A 22467-nucleotide genomic window follows, 5' to 3' on the forward strand; every position below is an offset into this window, starting at 1 on the left:
CTTAAACAGAAATCTAGATAAGACATGTCAGTATAAGTAGCAGTATTTTAATAGTAAAAAACTAATGAAAAAAATATGAAAATAAGAGGACAATAAAATTTTTACATACCAGACTCTGGTTCTTTTGGCAAGGAATTCTCTCTTTTCCTACTTCTGAGAGTTCTCCATCGTTCAGATGTAGATGCAGCTTCATCAATTTTTTCTTTTTTTATTGTTTTGCTTATAGCATCATAAGCATCAGTGGTTTTTATGGATGTGTTTGTATTTGTTTCGGGTGTTAACTTAGCTTTCCTTCCACTCTTTTTAGGCATGTTAACTTGCTCATCAGAATTATATGACTCGGATGATTTTTCTGCTTTCACTTTGCCTGCCGGAAGAGTTTGATAATTATTAGAGTAGTTAAGATGACTTTCTTCTAAATCATTAGATTTTACTTTCCTGTTGGCACTAGGCTTTTCTGTTACCTTAGAACTACTATTTATTAGAATAGAATGGTTGCTTTTTTCCTCCCCACTATTGACATCATTATTAAAAGACTGACCAGATAAAGTGTCATCAGACAATGAAATGACATTTCTCTCTTTACTACCATCATCATCACTTTGACTTGGTATGATATCATTTATGCAGTACCATTCCCTGGTTTGCCGGACCAGAGTTAATTTGATTTTGTGAGAATTAGTATCAGCTCCTCTACTTTTCTTACTTTTATGTTGTTCTAGTGTTTTTTCTTGTTTCGGAAGCAGATGAGGAGGAGGCCACTGATCATCAGGGCTGACCTTTCTTTGCGAAACAAAATCCTTAAAACAAGCTTGAAAAGGCGATTCTCTTCTATCAGTGTTCCGAGTCCTTCTTCTAGTTATTACGCTTTTCTGTATTAAATCCATCATTTCTTTTAAAACTTCATGAGTATTATACGGTCCCCTTATATGCTCTTGAGTATTATACGGTTCATTTTTTTTACCATTATCATGGAAAACATCAGAAGCAAAACCAATTGCATTTTCACCAATAGATTGTTTCACTGAAACTTTAGGTCTGGAATAATCATCACTCTTTGGTGTCAGAGCTCTTTCATCAAGATTTCTTGATGAGTTTTTATAGTAACTAGTACCACTCACTTCATGAATATTTTTTGCAGGTAAAGAAGCTCCATTATTGAAAATAGTGTGATCTTTTTTTGGAAGTGGACCCCTTCTCCACGTATTTCTGCCATTTACATCAGCTTTTCTTTTTCTACCTCTTCGACCTCTCTTCTTAGGGAGATTATTCATATAATTTTCGGGACGACTCTGATCTAAAGAGGAACTATAAGGGTATTTAGTGTCAGCTGTTAACAAGCCACCATTCACATGCTCGTTTAATGCTGAAGGAGTCTGAACAATGCTATTATCTGTATTTCTTAGGGTTGCAGATTTGTTTGAATTGTATTCATTCATTCTTGGTCTTAACTGCCTGCCAGTAACAGTCTCCGACTCTAACATATGAAGGTCATTCTCCAAGAAGTTACTTATAGAACTAGTTAATTCAGGTTCATGAGCTCCTGAATCAACATGAGAATTAAACAAATCCAGGGCTCCTTTATCATCAACCAAATCTGAAGATGGAAACACATATTGCTTGTCATTACTCATGTGGTTAGACATCATTGATGAGGGTGCTGAATGTAAATTTCTGTGAGAATTCATTGAAGATGAGCAAGGTAAATATTTGGGTGGATGCATTACCTGTCCACCAGAGATATTGGAAGAACAAGAACCATAGAGATTTTCATGGTTTACTTTAGATGGCATATAATTTGGGCTTGATATTGTAGAAGACGGCACTGCTCCATTAAGCCCATAATGTATCCTTCCTTCATGAGCAACTGAATTCATGAGGGAATGAGCCCTTGGAGATAGTCTTGAATTATTTCCATTTGGCATCTGCCCAGAATGCATGGTTGGATAAACTGATGAATAAGATGAAGATGAATTCTGCTCATGTGCATAAATGTATTCAGCATTATAATCAGATACCTTAGATAATCCTGACTGTGATGGTCCATGGTGAGTCATGTTTTGAACCTGTGGTGTCGTGTAACACAAAACATTATTAGCAGCACTGGTACTAGGACTATGATGGTTTGTTTGACTATTCCTGGCAGGAACTCCATTCATGTTATTTACATAATTTCCACCATTCATTGGTGAACAAGGTGGCACAGAAATGTGATTAACAGCATCCATATTAGTAAAAGGAGACGATGGGTAAGAATGTTGAGCCATAGAAGGACTTTGAGGCATGGGGCTCTGTAAACTATTATAAGCTCCAAAATTGGTTTTTGGACTGTTGTAGTATTCACTTGGTGAAGAAAAGTTAGATGAAGAAACGGAATTAACAACGGGAGACAGTGAAGCAGTATCACCCGAATATGCTGACTGTACAGATAATGGTGCAGAATTATATGTGGTGTCATGATCTGCGTAAGGCCCATTGTTGTAAGAAGCAGCAGTTGCTTTAGTAATGGGAGTGATAAAGTTTTCACCATTCCTCTCAAATCTATTTTTACGAGGCATAACAGCCTCATGAGGGAGCACTCCAAACAGACCATGAGGTGGTTGATCCATGTTTGAGGAATGATAAGAAATAGAAGGGACTTGTCCAGTATAACCATTATTTTCCGAAGAAGGAAAACTGTTTCCTTCATTACGAGATAATGAGCTCTGCATCTGGGCAAGTCCACAAAGACCAGCTTTATTTTCTTTACAGGAATTGAAAATATAATCTGCAGTATCTTTAGGCGAGATAAGAGGTTCAAAACTAGGAGTTGGCCCTAGTTTATTTTTTTTAATATTATTGTTTGTTCTTGTTGGTACAGCTTGATAGGGTGTTAACTGCACTGATGAATTTCCTCCAAAGTTATTTAAACGTTCTTCATGCGAAACCGGATGTGGAAGCTGCGGTGAATCACCGCTCAGATATGATGGAGTGTAGGGGGACCAAGGACTTGAATTCATATTTATAACAGAAGTATCATGGTTGGCCTGAAAATGATGATTCAGGAACTAAGCAAACCATTTAATAAATAGATAGATTTTGTAATATCTACGTTAAAAAGCTAGTGCCTTTCAAAGAAAGAAAAACATAACACAGGTTCCATAAATAAAGAAGCTCTACATCTTCAAACAAATTCTGAACTGGTGCAAAAAGAAGCAAAATATTAAGAAAAAAATCAAGCGGCTGCAAAAAAAAATAAGCATGCATAATGAAATATAGTAACAAGCCGAAATATTAATATTGATGCAATATACGACACCAAACGGTTCATTAAAATATATATTATATAATAATATAATAAAATATATATTATTAATAAAATATATATTTTATAATATAATAAAATATATATTATAAAAATATATTCATTAAAATATATAAAATTTTCACTATTGTATTCACTAGACCAGAAAATAAAAAAAATACATAAATATCTTATATTCTAAAATGCCATTTTGGTAAAAATGTTGATTTTTATAATAATTCTTATGCAAGTGCCCAAAATTAAAAAAATAATTATAGGGCTTAATATTAGTACTTTTAACTTCCAAAAAGTGAGTATATTAGAAGATATGTAGCATGAAAATATTTAAGCTGAAATGTAAAATTTTCAAGTTTACATCAAATAGCAAATATAGTCAGTCAGTTATTGATTAATTTTTGCAATCAACACAAAGAATATTTTTAAGTAATTTTCCAAAATTCGTACTTACATAACAAATTATATCCAATTTTATAAGTTGCTACAAATATGATCTACCATATCACTTTGACAATATAGGGAAATCAAATCTGTTAAAAGCAATACATTTTTCTTCAACTATTCATGAAGTTTTGTTTTTATATTAGATTATCATTTAAACAGTTTCATGCTAATTAAGTGTATTTAGATTCTTCTAAATATCTCAAAAAGAACATTTACATCCAATATCTTTATTTATATATTTTGCTATAAAAAAGTTTTTATCACAGAATAATACTGTGTCACAGCAATTTAATAAAAAATTCAGAGCAATATTAAAATTGCATCGATGTTTTTGAGTAAAATACTGAGCAAAAGAAAAATAACTTAAAAAAAAATTTAAAATTATAAGTAATCCATCCTAAGAAAATTATTAAAATTTATTTAATATATATAATGAAATCTATTATTATAAAAACGCCTTAAAATTTATTCAATTAATAATCAAATTTCCAAACATATGAACATTAATAGGCCGGCATCAATGAGTCTTAAACGACTAAGAAACATCAACAAGAGCATCCTTCATGCTATGGATTATTGCCCGCACATCAAAACATACACATTAAGCCACTACATCAACAAAAAAAAACCTTAATCATAACATAAATCAATCGCATGCAGCTTATAAACTGAAAGTTTAACTACAAATTAAAAACGTAATACGAAACGTAATATTTGTAGAATAGTATAACATATTTTCTTGACTTAAGCACAGAGCATACCATATTAAAAACATGGATACTAGATATCAGCTGAGTACTATACACACACATATATATACAATAAATACAAACATAATTCATTTTAGAATTATGAATTAAAAAGCAACAAAATAATCAATCACTTTGCTTACTTACTTGATCTAGATCTTAGTCCTTTAGGAACAACCGCTTCTGAAATAACATTTCTGCGGTCGCTATCATCCGCCATCTTAGCGAGAGCGACTGAGAGAAACCCAATGGCATTATCGAACTTAAACTGTAAACAGGAAAGCTATCACAGCGCACCATCGAATAAGCGGGCTAGTTTCAGTTTCACTCTATTCCTTATCAATCAATTATCTTTTTTTATTTATTCACCCTCTTATTCTTTCATTCTTTTTCGGAATAAATTCTATTTTGAAAATTAAATTTTAATGTAAAAAATAATTTTAATCTCTGGATATTTAAAAATGGGTTCCAAAAATAAACTATCAAGAGAAAAAAGTATTAAAATTAAATTCCGCTACTTTATAGCACACAAAAAAATTAATACATTTTTTTCCAACTAGCAAAACATAAGGAGTGGAAATAAAAATAAAAAAATTTTGAATAGATGGAATACGTAACTTAATCAGTGCGTAAATTCAGTAATTGTAATTCCTTTAAAAATTAATATTCTCAGTAACTTTTCCTCTTCCTTCATAATGTAATTTTCTACAAAATACTTTGAAATTACTCTCATAAAAATCTGTTTTATTAATATATACGCTTTTTTAAAAAAATAAGTACGCTTTATATATATATATATGTCTTCAGTTATTAGGAAAATTAAAACAAGAAATTATCCAAGTCCAGGGGAAAAGCTGTAACAAAAATAAGATCGAAAACTCTTCTCCAGTAGCTTATTTTATTAAAATTAAGATGCAGAAAAATCTATAAAAAATATGTTAAAAATTGTATGATAATTAATTGACCCATATTACAAAAATATAAAGCAATTAATTTTCTATTATTGAGTTTCTATGTTTTAAGTCTCTTTTTTTTTGCAATTAATGTAAAAGTAATTAACAAAAAAAGATTTTTAAAAAAAGGCTTTTTCAGATAAATGGTTTATTTTAACATATAGATTCAAAGCTGAACTTTAGACCTTTCGTATGTCGCAAATGTGTCATATTTATTTCAAAATAAGAAGAAAGTATTTGCACAATGCAAACTAGAAACTTGTTAATAGAGAAGAAAAATACCCCTATCACGTGCAATCATCCATAGTATATTTCACGCCAGGACTCTTCAGTGTATCCAATCACTCAGTTTAGAAGATATAATCTTTAGAATCGGTTCATATAGAGTGCCAATGAACGGATTCACAGTTTGACAATCTACAGAACGACAATTCGATTTGGAATTGGATACTATTGCTTATTTTAAATGTGCTTTAAATTCGAAATTTTAATTTTTAATGAAACTAGAGCCCTAAATGATTCGTTTTGTCGCAGTTAAATCATTTAAAGACGCAACAAATTGTTTTTAATGATGATATATGGTAAGGAAATCTATATGGTGAATGCTATATACCAAATAAAGCATAAGAATACTTTATGAACTTATTTCTTTTTTTTATTTTTTACCACAAATAATTAAAAGCATATATAAAGACTTTGAATATTTATTTTAAACGCGCTTTAAATTTGAAATTCTAGTTAGAAAATTCCGTAAATGATAAAGTTTTAAACTTTAATCCTTTAACTTGATTACATCAGACATTTCATTTTTTATGCTTAACAATTTTTAGATTGAATAACGATTTTCAGATTTGGTTTGATTGCATATGCATTGCGTTTTATATTTAAACATTTTTACATCAAGCGACCAACAGAAAGAATGCCAGCCTAAACAGGTTATAAACTAATAAAAGCGAAATTGGAAATTGTGCTTTGTAATTAATGTCCATAGGAAGCATTTTTTCCCTCTTCATTGCTTTAACATTAGTAGAAGTGGATACTGAAATATTTGATGTAGCAATTACACTAAATTAAATTCCATTATAAAAGATTAAAAATATTGAAATAAAATGTTTTAAAATAAACTTTGAGCGATACAATAGAATGAAATAAACTTGGCATTATTGCAAACCAAATGTTTTTAATTTTTAAAGTGTTCTAAAAAGATTTTTCCCTGAGATAGTATACCTCAAAATTATTGAGGAAAAACTTTTTCTTTTCTATTATTTAAAAAACTAATCAAAATTGTGAAAAACCTTGTCTTGGCGAACAGACAAGAGATTTCTATACTCCAAATGTAATAGTTCCTGGTTGAACAAAATGTGGTATTCAGTGCATAGCGCTTTTGGTATCATATTATATATACAAATACAGTGAAACCTCCCTTAATGCGCATAATACGTTCTTGAATCTTACTCGTAATGTGAAACACTCCTGAAGATAAACAATTCTTTCTATAGAAATCAATGTAAAATAGGACAATGCGTTCCATTCAAATATTCAAAATACTCAACAACTTCGGACCAAATTTCCTCAGCAGTTTTTTGCCGTGGCACAGAATGCATCTCCATAAGTTCTTCGATAGTTCTGGTTATTTTCTTCTACCAACATCGATGTCATGGCTGCCCACGTCTAGTCCTATAGTGTTAGAGAGAGGCAAAAATCGATTAAGGCTCCACAGGTACTTGATCAGCAAGTTACTTTTTTACATTTTGTTTTTTGTTTTGCTCTTTGTGCGAATCATTCGTCAGGTGCGGTGCTGGTTCAGCGAGATTTGACAGTAGTTAAAAAATTGCTTAGAGTCAAAAAATTTTTATAGGTCCATGCATTTTATTTTCAAAAAATTGTCAGTAATTCTCTTGTTTAAAACCCGAGTCATCAGAACTTCCCTCTATTACACAACTGTTCTGCCATAACTAGATTGTATCCGCCAATGGATGTTATAAAACGGAAAAGCCAAACTGAAGGTAGAGCTGTTATTGTTGTTGTTTATCCTCAAAAGATCTGACATATATCAGATCAGCTCCAATAGATTGTTGACCGCCAAAAAAATCTATAATAATAAGGGGATCGGATGTTATAAAAGCTAGATAATATAAGATATAAAAACTAGAATGGGAGTGGATAAAAGCTAGAGATATAAACTAAAACTTTCAAAACTCTGGCGAGGGAAATCTCTGATAAGCGGCTGACCTTTGACTTTAGATAGATGCAATTATTTGTTGAGAGGGAGAAATTTTTGAACGGTGAGTGATTAGTGCAAAAATTATGAAGCTGTGATTTATATGATTGTGTTCAAGTTGATACACTTTTTTTAAAAATTTCTCAGTATAAATATTTGTTGGTGAAATTTTTTGTTACGAAAGAATGAAACGAAAGCAGAATATGTCTTTTAATTCAAATGACGTGTTCAAGTTTATAATTTTTGAATTGCTTTTTAAAATTGATTATCAAAATTTGTTGCAACTGATCAATTAATCTAGAAAAAAAAACAAGTTTCCAGGAAAGACAGAAGAAATAGGCCCCTTTTGATGTTCATATTATATAAACAATATACTCGGTTATTCTAATTAAAGTTCTACAACTGAACTTATCAATAAATAAAAGTGTTAGAGCCAATTAATAAAGTGATATCTCGATTTTAAAAGTTAGAGGCAATTAAAACTCATATAATTAATTAATTACATTTTTTCGATTTTTTTCTGACCTATTTTATTCAGATTGTGGTAATTTCAGATTTTTAAATGGGAGTCTATTGAGTTAATCTAATATATAAAAATCTCATGTCACGGTTTTAGAGTTCCAGCTCCTCCGAAACGGCTCGACCGATTTTCATGAAAGGTTTATGTGTATGTGGTAGGTATGAGAATAGGTCGTAAAGTATATTTCATAAAGCTAGGTAATTAGGGTGTTCCGAACCACGTTCACCATACGATGAGGAATCAACGCTTGCTTGAAATCATCGCCAATGTGACGTAATGTTGAAAAAGTCCAGCTAAAAATAAACACACACGTCCAAATGCTACAAGATACATCTGCTGACTCATTCTTGGACCAATTGTTAGATATCGGTGATGAAAAGTTGCTGTCTATGAAAATACTGGATGCATAAAATTGCCCACTAATTTCTGCACTATCGTTGATTCGCAAAATGCTTTCATTGACCGTATATTTCCCGATGAACGCACAAAATACATAAATCATGCGTGGCAGATTTGGCAGAAAGAGCCATCTTGGCAAGAAAAAATGTGGATGTCGACGATTTAAACTTCAAGATACAGCAATCGTTGCCAGGCGACTTTGTATCATACAAATCGATAGATACAATTTGCGATGCTAACGAAGCTGTAAATTATCCAATAGAGTTTTTGAGCTCACTGGATTTGCCAGGCATGTCACCACACTTTCTACGACTAAAAGTTGTATCACCGGTTATTTTGCTTCGGAATTTGAACCCACCACGGCTGTGCAATGGCACACGATTGATCATTAAAAAATTGATGAAAAACGTTATCGAAACCACCATTTTGGAAGGCAAATTACAAGCCGAAAATGTTTTGCTCCCATGAAATCCGATGATTCTCACAGACGTGCCAACTGAATTCAGACGTGTCCAATTTCCTATTAGATTGGCATTCACAATGACAATCAATAAGTCGCAAGGCCATACGATGTCTGTTTGCGGCTTAGATTTGGGCACACTATGTTTTTCACACGGACAATTATACGTGGCATGTTCTGGAGTTTTGGCAAACCATCGAGCTTATTCGTGTTGGCTAAATACGGACTGACAAAAAATATCGTACACTCAATTGCTCTTCGAAATGAATATTGATTTTCTTTATTTCATTTTTATACTTTAGGATAAAAAATATTTTGCTTTTTTCACTTTACGTTTAACTTTTAAGAGATCAAACAATGTATATGTTCGTTACGTTAATGAAATACATTGTATTGAGAAAATGAATGGTTGGTGTTTTTTTGTTTTGTTTTTATCGGCGATCATCGTCTACAGCGCTCCATTCCCCTTTCTGTCATAGATCCCATCCCCACACACTTACAATACATTCGTTATTTTTTAATAAACAACCAAAATATTCACTAGAAATAATTTATATAGCAGAACCACGTTTGCCGGGTCAGCTAGTAACAATATATTTATCCAATCTCTTTTTATTGGTTATATTAAAGCAATGGCCAACGAAGTCAAAGTTATGCTGTACCATTGATTCATTGACAACCTTACATGATCACATTAGAATCAAATTAATTTAAATTCAACCTTTTATTTTAACAAAAAAGAGGTAAAAAAAGATTATAATTATTTTTTATGGGATACAGTGCCTCATAAAGAGGGCTTATTTAAAAATAGATTTTTCTTCTTCTGAAAGTGTTCCCGAAATCCAAGTAGGGTACCGCTTGTTTACCACGTCGAGACAAACATTTGATACTGAACGCTCTTTCAGGGCATACTTAATTTTACTTCTGCGCATACCTGTTCTTATTGGAATCTTATGACTGATTGAGTGTAAACACACCTTTAACAAAATAAAAAAGATCCAGGCTACAATCGCAAAAATGAAGTTTTTTTTTTTTATTATTATTTGAGAAAAAGTTGATGTAAAGTTGATGATAATTCTGAAGTTCACATAAATGACTGCGATGCAAGTAATCAGCTCGGTTTGGGTATGTATGCTAGAAATAATTTAGAAAAATTTATCAAATGTTCCTCACATTTGGAACTTGGTCAAGAAGCACCTTATTGTATTTTTGTAAAAGACTGAACTAAACATCCAAACTATCTATAATCTTTGCTTTATTTTGCATTTTAGAGTTGGCAACATTAATATTTTGATCATATAATTTTATCGAACAATCAGTACAACGATGTATCAACTCTTATCTACGTTCTAATGTATGTTTGTAAATATCCGGTGATAGTAATATAAATGTACTTTCTAAAAACTAGCCGCCTTTGGCGACCAGCCAGTTCGCAACCTTAATGCTAGTTAAAATTTTAAAAATTAAATATTTTGTGTAACTCCTATTTTCACAGCTTTTTCATCAAAATATTTTAAAGCTTCAAATTTTGGTAATCATATAATTCACTCATAATATTATAAAAGCCTTCATCCGTAATGTAATATGTACTTCTCTAATTTTCTGTTAGTTCCCGTATAATTATGCTTTAAGTGGAAAGTTATGCTTTAAAGTGGAAATGATTAAAAGGCAATTGATATCAGAATATTTTTTGTTTACTGAAACGAAGCATTTTTTATATGAGTACTGAAAACAGAGTCGCTGAGTATTTAAATCTTATGGGCACTAAAGAATATCTTTCTTAATTTATACAATATCTCAAGAAGCTTTCAACAAATTTTCTCAAATTCATTATGAACAGATCGATTAATTAACATTGTTTAGTTTTAAATGCATCAAACACTAAGAAAATAAACAGAATTATTTGAAATAAAATGTCGAAAACATGATAAGCCTTTAAAACCAAGTCTGTATCTGTTGAAAATAGTTGTCAACAATCAGAACATATGCGCATGCTTAAATTTTCAACGCTAATTATGGTAACGCAAATGTGTGAATTTTCTACGCTATTGGGGTAACCCTATGCAGATTAGAAATTTTTTATTTCCTTTATTCTGCTTTATTTAAATTCAAAAGTACTTCAGAATGAACCTGAAAGATCGATTAATTAACAATGTTTAACTTTAAATGCCTCAAATCTTAAGAAAATAAACAAAATCATTTGAAATAATTGTTCGAAAATTTGCTAAGCCTAACCTTTTTAGCGTGGAAAAAAAAACTGAAGTCTTATTCATTTGACGGTGGGGAAAAGAAAAGCGTGAAAGTTAGTTTTTAATTAATAATTAAAATTCTAATTAAAAGTTCAAAAAGGTGACCCCAGGTGCACATTCCCGACCTCAAAGGTATATATGTGCCAAATTTGGTAGCTGTAGGTCGAACGGTCTGGCCTGTAGAGTTTTATTATAAGTAATCGATAATAGATTAAGTTACAGCAATTGATCTATCCAAAATACGTGACCTGCTGCATCAAGCTCGTAACACGTCTTTTCTTATATATGGAACAAAGTGATTAAAAGAATTTCTCAAAATGGCATGAGGCTGCTTTCGGGAGCACCAAATTGTAAGATCATGAGCAATCATTCCCGAAGAAATCTGTTATGAATTTAAAGTAATTTTTGAAAAGGGTTGGCCAAAATGCCCTTGATATTGTTCCAAAATATGTGTAATTCTAAATACGGTTATGCAAAACCTTATGCCTGCCATGTCTTGAGACATGAGATATTTACAAATCTCATTAATAGCTGATTTTGAAATTTTGCATTTTCCGGAATCTCATGATTATTACTAATCCTGAAATAGGAGAATAGCAGTGAAGCTTATTAAGCACCGTTTTATGCATTCTACAATATTTAATTACTGAAGGTATAAAAAATATGAATTTAATTCTTATGTTAAAAAAAATCTTTGTTTTAAAATGATTCGATGAAAAATATAAATGCTGCATGCAGATATTCAAAATAAGTAAATAGTAATTGTAAATTTCCTTAAAATATACAAATGAATTTCATATCTATTGCTCTCATAGAATTTGCTGTTGTGAATTTATAATTCCATGGTGAACACCAAGTGCAACCTTGGACCTCATTAGCGAACAGAAATAATTTTACTTCGTTTAATAATAAGAATACTATTTTACCTCGTTTACGCATATGACACACTAGATTCACTCCAATTCATTTGCTGCTATATGAACAACCACCACTGTGTTCGCAATGGCATTGTCAAATGTCTGTCCAACAAATATTGTCAGATTTCCCAAATTTCAATTCCCAGCGTTTACAGTTTTTTTAAAAGTCTGGCATCTTTCTTGCATGATATGGTACCTCATGTCCAACCCCTTGCATTGATAAAATCAATCATGTTTTATCCATTTATTTAAATCTTGATTACATTTTAGAGTTTCTCCTCATATTCCCTTCGATGGCTGCTTTAAAATGATATCATTTTATCCATTGCTTGGCGCAGCATGGTTAATATCTGAAGCATGGTAATTGTGCCAGAAAAACCCAAACAAACAAATATGAATTTGTAAGTATAGAAAACTTTTCACGTAAATGCGGTATAAGGTTTCAGAAAAATCGATATTATGTCACTATATTAGCTTTAATACCAGTAACGTCCTACTGCAAATGTTTATTTTCGCATGTGAATATTATTAAGGAAATTCCTCCACAAAGTCAGTTAAATCCCACTTCTGACACCTAATGCTACTGAAAAATTAATTCCACTGAAACTCGAACGGGTCCGTTAGTAGTATTTGTATGGTGAGACAGAGTCGGGAGGGATCAACAACAAATAATGCGATTTATTAACACAGAAGATAAAACACAGCTGAGACGTATTTGTGTTAGTCGCCACAGCAGCACTAACAAAAAACAGCAGCCCAAAAATATTATTCGGTGGTAAACAACCACAACACACAAAGCGGCTGGAAAGAACGCAGGAAGGGACAATCCACGTAGTTATTCAATAAGGTCTCTCAATCAATCCAAATGCTTGCTTTCTCCAATGTATCTTCGCTTTAGCTGTACCAAACTGTCAATTCACTATCAACGACAGGATACTGAACGCAGGACTCGATGATGCTTTAATACTTGTCTCTAAGACTCGTCGCACGGCTCAATCCACCAGTCACTAGAGCTCCAATCAAAGCATGCGCTTCATTGGATTGATCGAACTAATTCATCGCTGACTAACTATACGACTGATTTTGGTTTTGGCAGCCAGTCTTTTATAACTTCAGGAGCAGGGCAAAAAAGGTCGTCAGAAAATGAAGCATAATTCGCCTGCTATTGCTCTTACCGCAAAAATTCCTAAAGATTCCAGTATCAACCATTTTGTATCCCTAGTAGCTAAATTTGCTGCTAAGCTCGGGAGTTATTGATTCGACATCCAATCAGCATCCAATAGAACTGATCTTAAAATGGTCTTTCCAGAGATGCACCTAACTGTTTTTGGAAGCAACATTACAGAATCATAACATTATATAATGTTGTTACATTTTTTGACTCATACATGAAGTATAGAGAAAGTACTGCAATCATCGAAAAATTCGAACTCAAAATTTTGAAGAATCTCCACATTTTTTACACATACATGAAGTATAGAGAAAGTATTGAAATCATCGAAAAATTCGAACTCAAAATTTTGAAGAATCTCCACATTTTTTACACATACATGAAGTATAGAGAAAGTATTGCAATCATCGAAAAATTCGAACTCAAAATTTTGAAGAATCTCCACATTTTAGATCTCCCTGAGTTCGAGAAACACAATTTTTTGGCACTATGTCTGTCTAACACGATAATTCAAAAACAAGAAAGGCGGATGAGATTCAAAGTCTTCAGATTACATTTTGAAAGAAGTCCATCTGCCTGGATGTTCGAGTATAAGTGATATCAACAATTGCAAACATAAAGGTAGATATAGATAAAATTTAATACACAAGTTTAGCCTCTAACATGTAGATACTAACCACATTTTGAGCCAAATCCATCAAATGATTGATTGTCTGTCGGTATGTACTTTCACATGCACATAAACTGAATCAGCGCAGTTATTTAAATCATTGAAATTCGGTGTGTGATCTTATGATTACAACTGCAGTTCCATATCAGATTTTGGTTTCGATCGGTCTTAAATTCTAAATGAGGTATTTTTACAATAGATTCAGTAAAAGTGCTAGATTTATGCCAAAGATGTATATTCCGAAATAATTTTTCGTTACGATTTCAAAACAAACGCGCCCTTACCAAGGACCACAATGTTATGCAGGAGGAGGGATACAAGACCTTTATTAGATAGTATATGGGACAGTTTTTGAACTTTTGCATATAGTACACTCTTGCTTGTTTCTTTTATTGCCACTTCATGCATATCTGATTGCTTCTCGGCTATGCATGTTCATTTCATTGCCGGCGTCCTTGCATAGGGGTAGCGCATCTTCCCCGTGATCTGGACGCCCCGGGATCGAATCTTGGTTCGGGCATGGTTGTTATTCGTCTGTGTTCTATCTGTGAGGTGTGTGAATGTGTCCCCCTGTAAAAAGGGGTTGTGCAAGCGAATGCGTGTGTTTCATCTTCATATGAGCTAGAAGTCAAATTTCTGTCCTCGTGTGCTCAGGGGTCTTTACCCTCAGAAGCTACTGCATCCCCTTTCCGTGGAAACGCGACATCGACATCATCATCATGTTCATTTCATTATTTCTAATCTCGCATATTAAGTTATAATTAGAGATTCATCAATTGATTTTTTAAACCTTGGTTTAGATTCCATAATTTGTAAAAAGGTACAAATATTTATGAAATACTGAAAAATGTCATTCATATTAACCTCAAACCTTCTGTAACGCAACTCAACAATGCAATAGGAAGATGCTTCGAGCTTTTATCTTCATAGATATGGATGCATAGATATGGAAATTTTAAAATTTAGAGGGGCTTATCACAAATATAGGTAGAGATATTCATTGCATTCAAATTTCGATATATACATTTATTATATTGAAATATTGGAAGTTAAACGTTAAACATATTTCAGAAAAATAATAAAATACTGAAGAAAAAAATTCGTTGCTCGCAAATGTGCATAATATTAAAAATATTTCGTGTATATTTCAAAAGAACGACATATTTCAGTAACGAGGGACGTTTTGAAGTGATTTATATTATATGCAGTTATAATGTTGGCCTTGTTGCGGTGGAATACTAACGTCGCTTCCAGAGTGTCCAGAATCATTCTAGAAAATATATTTACTGAACATTTTGCCATCTGCAAATTACAGGATTCTTACTACCAGGAGAGGACAAGTCATTATCTAAATGTTACAAAAAATTGATATTTTAGCTTATTTTTCAATTTACTCTCATACCAATGAATAAACAATGAGTTCAGAATTCATCTCTCCAAAAACGATAGCGCAGAGAATACAATGAAAGTGCTTACTTCAACATAAATACTAACATTCGTATATGCCGTCGTCCTAATATAGATGTAGTGCATAGTGGTTCGGGCATAGTTGTTCTTTACTCTGTGTTCTATCTGTGAGGTGTGTGAATGAGCCCCTGCCCCCCGTTACAAGGGAGCCTCTCATTTGAGCTAAAGTCAGACTTCTGCCCTCGGGTTCTCAATAGTCCTTACCTCAAGAAACTACTGTACCCCTCTTTCCCCAATCTCTTGGACTTGGTTTGAATTGGAGTTCAATCCAAGGAGGATAAGCAACAGCAACGACATTCGTATATGGACTCCAATATTTATGTTGAAGCCACGTTGCCGATATTCATAAACTCCAGGAACAGATACAAGATCATGATCAGCAACAGATCTTGTATCTCAACAATTAAGATCAAGATCATGATTTCACAACTGAGACTTATTTCATGAGGAATTAAATCTTTTTTCCCTCAAAGTTTCAATTTGGACTGGTAATATCCCTATTAGTACAAAATGCCGAATACCAATGTTACGATACTTTTCCGATATTGGCCGGTATTCAGAACATCGAACAACATCGTGTGAATATCTTACAATATCTTGTGCTAATAGGGATCGCTTTAATCAAGGTGGAAGCAAAAACAATAATTTTTCATGTAAGAGACACTTCATAACGATTTTCAAGCATTGTGATTAATGACATTTTTAGAAACTTTCTTTATGAAAAATATATTGAAATGTGAATATCTTCAGTTAGTTTAATATGGCATTATGTTTGAATTATTTGGCCTGTGACAATATTTCTGCAGATGCAACGCAACTAGATGGCGCTCATACCTCAACTGTTGGTTGATTGCTAAATTCGTTGATAGGTAGACTAGGTTACGAGGACATTTTGAATTTTCTTCCAAATTACCTGACTTGATACCTGTTGATTTTCATTTATAGGGCTACATACGTTCTTCTGTGTATAATGTTTCTCTTGTAGATGCAGCATATCTTACAGATAAATTCAAAAAGCTTGTCTTGATATCATAACCCTATTAGAGCAAAATGCACAGCAACATTTTACGACATCATTGCGAATAATAACCGGCATTCAGAATATCGGACAACAAAGTAGGATATATTGTACAATATTTTGTGTTAACAGGGAACTGGTGAATTGGATTGCCTATTCAAGCTACATCAGTAGAATGCGATTCATATAGGTATAGAGAGCTTTCATTTTGAACAAATTGTTTTTAATTGATTCCCTACAATGATAATGGTATTTTTCGACAATGCAAGTAATTTTTTTTTTTTTTTTTTGCAAATAATGTTTAATTCAAACATTTTTCTTTTCATTTCATGACACCTAGAAGCCGAGATATAGTAATTAAAAACTTGTTGCTTGCTCTAAGTTGACTGGATCTCTCAGTCTATAACCAGAAGTGGCTACCAAATGCAGTTTTTAATTTTTTTTGTTACCATTTCTCTTAATTTTAATTCACAAATAATATTTTTGTAATGTTTCTAGTACACAGCCGTAACTTTTTGAATATTAATTGGTTAACATCTTTACTCTCTAGGGCATTTTTCAAATTGTAGTTTCCATTTCGATTTCATTTGAATTTCCACTCGAATTTCACAAAAAAAAAGTTAACAAAGGAACTGGAAGAAAAGACAAGTTAAAGATAATCTCATCAACAAATTATAAAACTCTAAAAAGATTGCAATTCGTAGCAATCCTGTTAACCTTAAATTATACAATCTGGAATCATTGCAACATTTTGCTACTTATGTTCATACACTAAACATTTTATACGAGAGCAATATCCAGCATTAACCGACAGCTTGTGCAAATATCAGCAGGCAAAGGCACAGCGTAAAACATGTGTTGGAAAAGCCATTGAACTTACTCCAAATGTCATAAAACCAATTTACATGAAACTCAGTTATCAAAAGTCACTAAAGAATAAGTATAAAGTATCAAAAGTCACTAAAGAATAAGTATAAAGTATCAAAAGTCACTAAAGAATAAGTATAAAGTATCAAAAGTCACTAAAGAATAAGTATAAAGTATCAAAAGTCACTAAAGAATAAGTATAAAGTATCAAAAGTCACATAGAATGACATAAGATGCCAAGTGTTTAGTTATATTATCGTCCTGTTTTAGAGCAACACTAAGACTATAAAGATGAACCTCACAATTTTGAACTAAGGTCAAATGATAAGGGTCACACCTGAACTGAATAACAAATTTCCCAAATTGCCACACCACACCAAAGGAGGGGATTTGGAGCTACGGATTTAGAGTGCATCAAACCGTTTATGGCAATTCTTCAATAGAATCAAATTTGGAAACTGAAACTGTCTGATACTGAAGCCGAAAATATTAGCACCAGTCCACCACAGAGAGCCAGGTAATGCTGAAAGCTTTGATGGTTTTGTTTTTCTCCATTAGAAAGTTTCATGCACACAATGAGCCGAGCTTATGACACATAATTAAAACTTTTAATGCCAAGAAATTTCACGGTATCATAAATATAACTTATGTCTAAACAATTTAACTGGATTAAAGATAAACAATATCCCTGGTGAATTAATTGATCGTTCAAGGGGACTAGCCAATAATAAAAATGAATGTGTGTTTGTATGGTGCTCTACAAGGCAGTCTGTTTAACCTAAAATTACCAATAATGATGCATATATACCTTGGAGATCAGAAATTAGCACCTCAGAACGATTTTTCTGAAATTAGAATTTTAAGTAATTAAAAATTAAATCGAATATTTGTTGTTTTTGAAGCCATTTTTTAAGCGGATTAAAAAGAATTGAAGATACAATTCTTTCTTTTTAAAAATCTTTAATGTATGAGACAGAAATCGCCTTTATTATTTATTGAAGAAAGACAATTGTTAAATGTAAACAGACCATCATCGAATTTTAGATTATTTCATTGAACGTTTTTACAGTTGTATTGATTTAACGCTCCTCGCAACTAGTTAATTTAGCTGCAAAATATTATTAGAAATACTCTAGAAGTGGTTCAAAGTATCACCAAAAGAACATTTATTCAGAGAAAAGACCATATAAAAGAAATCAAGAAATAGAATTCAAACAGAAATTTTAATCGAAAGCAAAAGTAGATTTAACCATCGCCAAATGGGTAATAACTAAGATTTGCCTACACGAAAATTGATCCGTATATTCCCAAACATTTATCTTACAAAAATAATCTCTGTATTATCTTCAGACTCAAAAAAATTCCTATTTAATGATATCAGTTTCGTTTCTGTAGAATTCAATAATATTTTAAATCAATTTGATAAATTATATGTAAAAAAGTTTTTTAAATGCTATGATGGAATTAAAATTCATCCATCAAAACATTCAGTTGAGTGTTTTTCCAACAATTCATTCATTCCATAGTAAGATTTTCATTTTTGCTTTTATTTTGAAACTAGCCGCCTTTGGCGACCAGCCGGTTCCCCAGTATTACCGCTCGCTACAATTTTCAATTAAATATTTTAAGTAACTGGTCTCTTAATAGCTTCTCAAACAAAACATTTTTAATATTCAAATTTTGATAGTCATACCAAACTTGTACTGTTGTTTAGATCGTTTCGTTCAATTTACTATATATATTTTGCTAATTTGTTGTCATTTCCGGTAAAACTTCAACTTTAATTTAAAGTGGAAATGCTGAAATTGCAATTAATGTAAAGATATTTTTTAATGAAACCAAGCGTTTTATTTTATTTATCATTTTTGTTGTTATTTATTTATTATTATTATTATTGAATATGAGTACTGCAAACAGAATCGTTCGGTATTTAAGTCTTATGTGAACTACAAAATATTTTTCATAATTTGCGTAATATCTCAAAGAATAATTCAACAAACATTTCTCAGATTCAGCATAAAATTCAGTTTTTAGTTTTGCTTTCAAAAGGATTGAAATGAAATCAATAATAATATTTTGTTCCGGCCTATAAATATATTTCAAAAATTATGAAGTCTAAATTTTATGCAGTAAGGTATCATATTCTGAGAAATATTCTGGACACACCAAATTTTAAATAAATGAATGAATGTTTCTATTTCCCAAGATCAACTAAGACTTGTTTATGAAGTTTTGAATGTTAAAAATTTAGAAAAACTCAACATTTTCATAATCTTAGGCCAATTAATCTTGAGAAACCTGCGCGCTGATTGGCGTATTTTCTTTAAAACGATCAATGAAAAATCTAAAATTATCCTTTTTTTTTTGAATAGTGATATTCAAATTTTCATAAATCAGTCAGTTTAAGTGATTGATTTAGTTGATTGGAAATTAACTCTTTTTATTTAAAATATCAGTGTTTCAAGAACATTTTTCTAATCGTGATTTCCACAGCAGAAGCTTTATGTAAAATCAAAAATTCGTTATTTATTAGAGCATTTATTGAATCAAGTTACATAAAATATAATCATTTTCCATTTAGACCATTTTAGCAGATATGTGTCTTACTAAAGGTTTACAAATTGGCAGTGTGGCCCTGATTTGAATGGATATCCTGTTCATATTAAACAAAACTTGCCTTAAAATAAAACTGATTTATTGGATTAATAATATAGAGAGTGTAAAATATCATAAAATAATTTTTCTTGAATTTATTTTTTAGAAAAAATAATATTTCATATTTGTTTCATTTCCTACAGACGTGTGCCGAAAATTATATTTTTGCAGATTTCATTTCCAAAAAGATTTAATTTCTTTTTAATTGGAGCTTTAATCAATGTGATGGCAACACTTTGAAAAAAGCTAATTTTTTCCCATGAATGCGAAACGTGCTCGTGCAGCTTAAATTTTATTTTTATTTTGTACTAAAAAAATTGTTAAAAAATATAGTTAAAGTATTTATTTAAAAATTTATTAAAAATAGAAATTTAATTTTAAGGTTAAAACATTGGTATCATTTAAAAGATAAATTTTTGATCTTTAACTTCATGTAAAAATCTTTTTTGTGCGGTAATATTTTCGGAAGTTATAGCAGAAATACGCCAAAATTTCACTTAATTTTTAAATAATTAAAATTCTAATTAAAAATTCGAAAAATAACCCCCAGGTGCACATTCCCGGCCTCCAAGGTATGCACGTGCCAAATTTGGTAGTTGTAGGTTGAATGGTCTGGCCTGTAGAGCGCCAACACACACACACACACATTGAGCTTTATTATAAGTATAGATATAGATATGTAACCTTTTTGATTTATAGCATTCAAAACAAATTCAGATAATTCAATTGAATCCCCGTTTTTCAATAGTGTCATATAACAGGGTGAAATGTTTTTTTTAAAAATACAGTCCATAAACCATTTAAAAAAACCAATAATTTGAGTGAATGAACTGGTCGCCAAAGGTGGTTAGTATTTAATAAAAGTTTACAAGCATCCTAAGGAATACAGCGGGAAACATTTGACTTTTATAAACAAAAATTGACAGAGATATAAAGTGGTTACAGTCTTATTCTGATTAGAAAAGAAATGCTTACAGAATAACCTTGAATGCATGTAGCACAGACCATTACACAATATTGTGCTATGTTATATATTAATCAATAATTCACAATATTATATAATATTTTAAATATTGATCTAAGTCCTACAATATTGTACAGCATTTCTGTGCTACTAGGGAATGTAACACAGTAATAATTTTATTATGAAATAGTTGCGTTATTAAATTTTCTTTAGTCCACCAGATGGCGCAACGAATGTATAAATAGTGATTTTGTATTTGATTGTTATAAAAATGGCGTCAACAAAGTATTGTGAAAATAGCCTCAAGCACGTCCTCGCTCATCCAATATTAAACACTAGCTTTTTTTTTCGAGGTAACATAATAAACAAAGTGTTGAGTGTATCAGTGTATTCAACGACAGTTGAATACACTGATTAACGAAAAATTGAAACAGTCACCTGACAAATTTTAATAGAATTTTTTACAATATTTTCTTATAATCTAGGAAAGATTTTGCAAATGCTCGCCAAGGCTGGGGATCATTGATCCGGAGTCAGAGCAGCATCCAATAGAGTTGTCCGTAAAACTAGCTTTCCTGCGATGGAACCGACTGTGCTGGAAGGCAACATTACAGATTCGTAATAATATTAAACAATAAATTATTTGTAGGAAGATTATTATTACATACGATTTTCGCTTATCTTGGTGGAGGGAATGGAATAAAAAATGGGAAAAATTATAAAATTAAAATAATATTGAATTGTTTCTGTTCTTGACATGATCAATTAGGCAACAACTCTTTTTTTTTTTTTTTTTAATTATTGCTGCGCCTTTTACCGCTTGACTCAATTTTATCTTACAATTTTGCACTGCTTTATATTTAACATTTCCAAATAACATATCATGCATCTTTTTAATGACTTGTTATGGTAAGTATAATATTCAGACGATTGTAAATGCCACTTTATATTTCATTTGATTTCATTTTCTGTTACTATATTTGTTTTTGTTGTCTAAATTTTTGTAAAAAAGTACGCAAGAAGCTTGTAATATATTCTAAAGTTGGTTAAATGTATTTAAAGAATTTTATTTAATGTGTTAAACGACATTTATTGCTTCTCAAGAGCAATAAGGAAGCAACAAGCTCATAGAATCAAATTATATTTCGTTGTAAAACTAAACTGCGCGATACATAGTTTTCGCAATTTCTGTCAAATCGTTCCAAACCGTAGAAAACTCGCCAAATATTTAGATTACCATATTTAGCAATTTATTGCCTTTAAAAAGTTACAAGTTGGCGATTGTACTGCATTATTTGGTTTAATCTATTTACTCTTTATAAGTTTATGAATTTTTATTGCATTTCTTACATATATTTCATCGCAATAATTTCGATATTTGCATTTAGTAAATATCATAATATTTCAGGACTTGAATAAATATATTAAAAAGTTACTTGCTT

The 22467-nt window shown here is 31.4% G+C and overlaps 1 protein-coding gene across 1 annotated transcript in view; it reads right to left on the bottom strand.

Annotated features, from left to right (window-relative positions):
- LOC129989041 (uncharacterized) overlaps positions 1 to 4777 on the bottom strand; it is a 31206-nt gene extending 26429 nt beyond the window's left edge. Inside the window, exons 1-2 of the mRNA XM_056097391.1 lie at positions 4642 to 4777; positions 110 to 3026 (exon numbers count right to left, since the gene is read on the bottom strand). Coding sequence (XP_055953366.1) covers positions 110 to 2999 — 2890 coding nt within the window. The 5' untranslated portion in view covers positions 3000 to 3026; positions 4642 to 4777. The remainder of the gene's footprint in view (positions 1 to 109; positions 3027 to 4641) is intronic.
- Positions 4778 to 22467: the final 17690 nt, after the last annotated feature.

The sequence above is a fragment of the Argiope bruennichi genome, chromosome 1 (assembly GCF_947563725.1).
Source record: "Argiope bruennichi chromosome 1, qqArgBrue1.1, whole genome shotgun sequence".
Taxonomy (NCBI): Eukaryota; Metazoa; Arthropoda; class Arachnida; order Araneae; family Araneidae; genus Argiope; species Argiope bruennichi.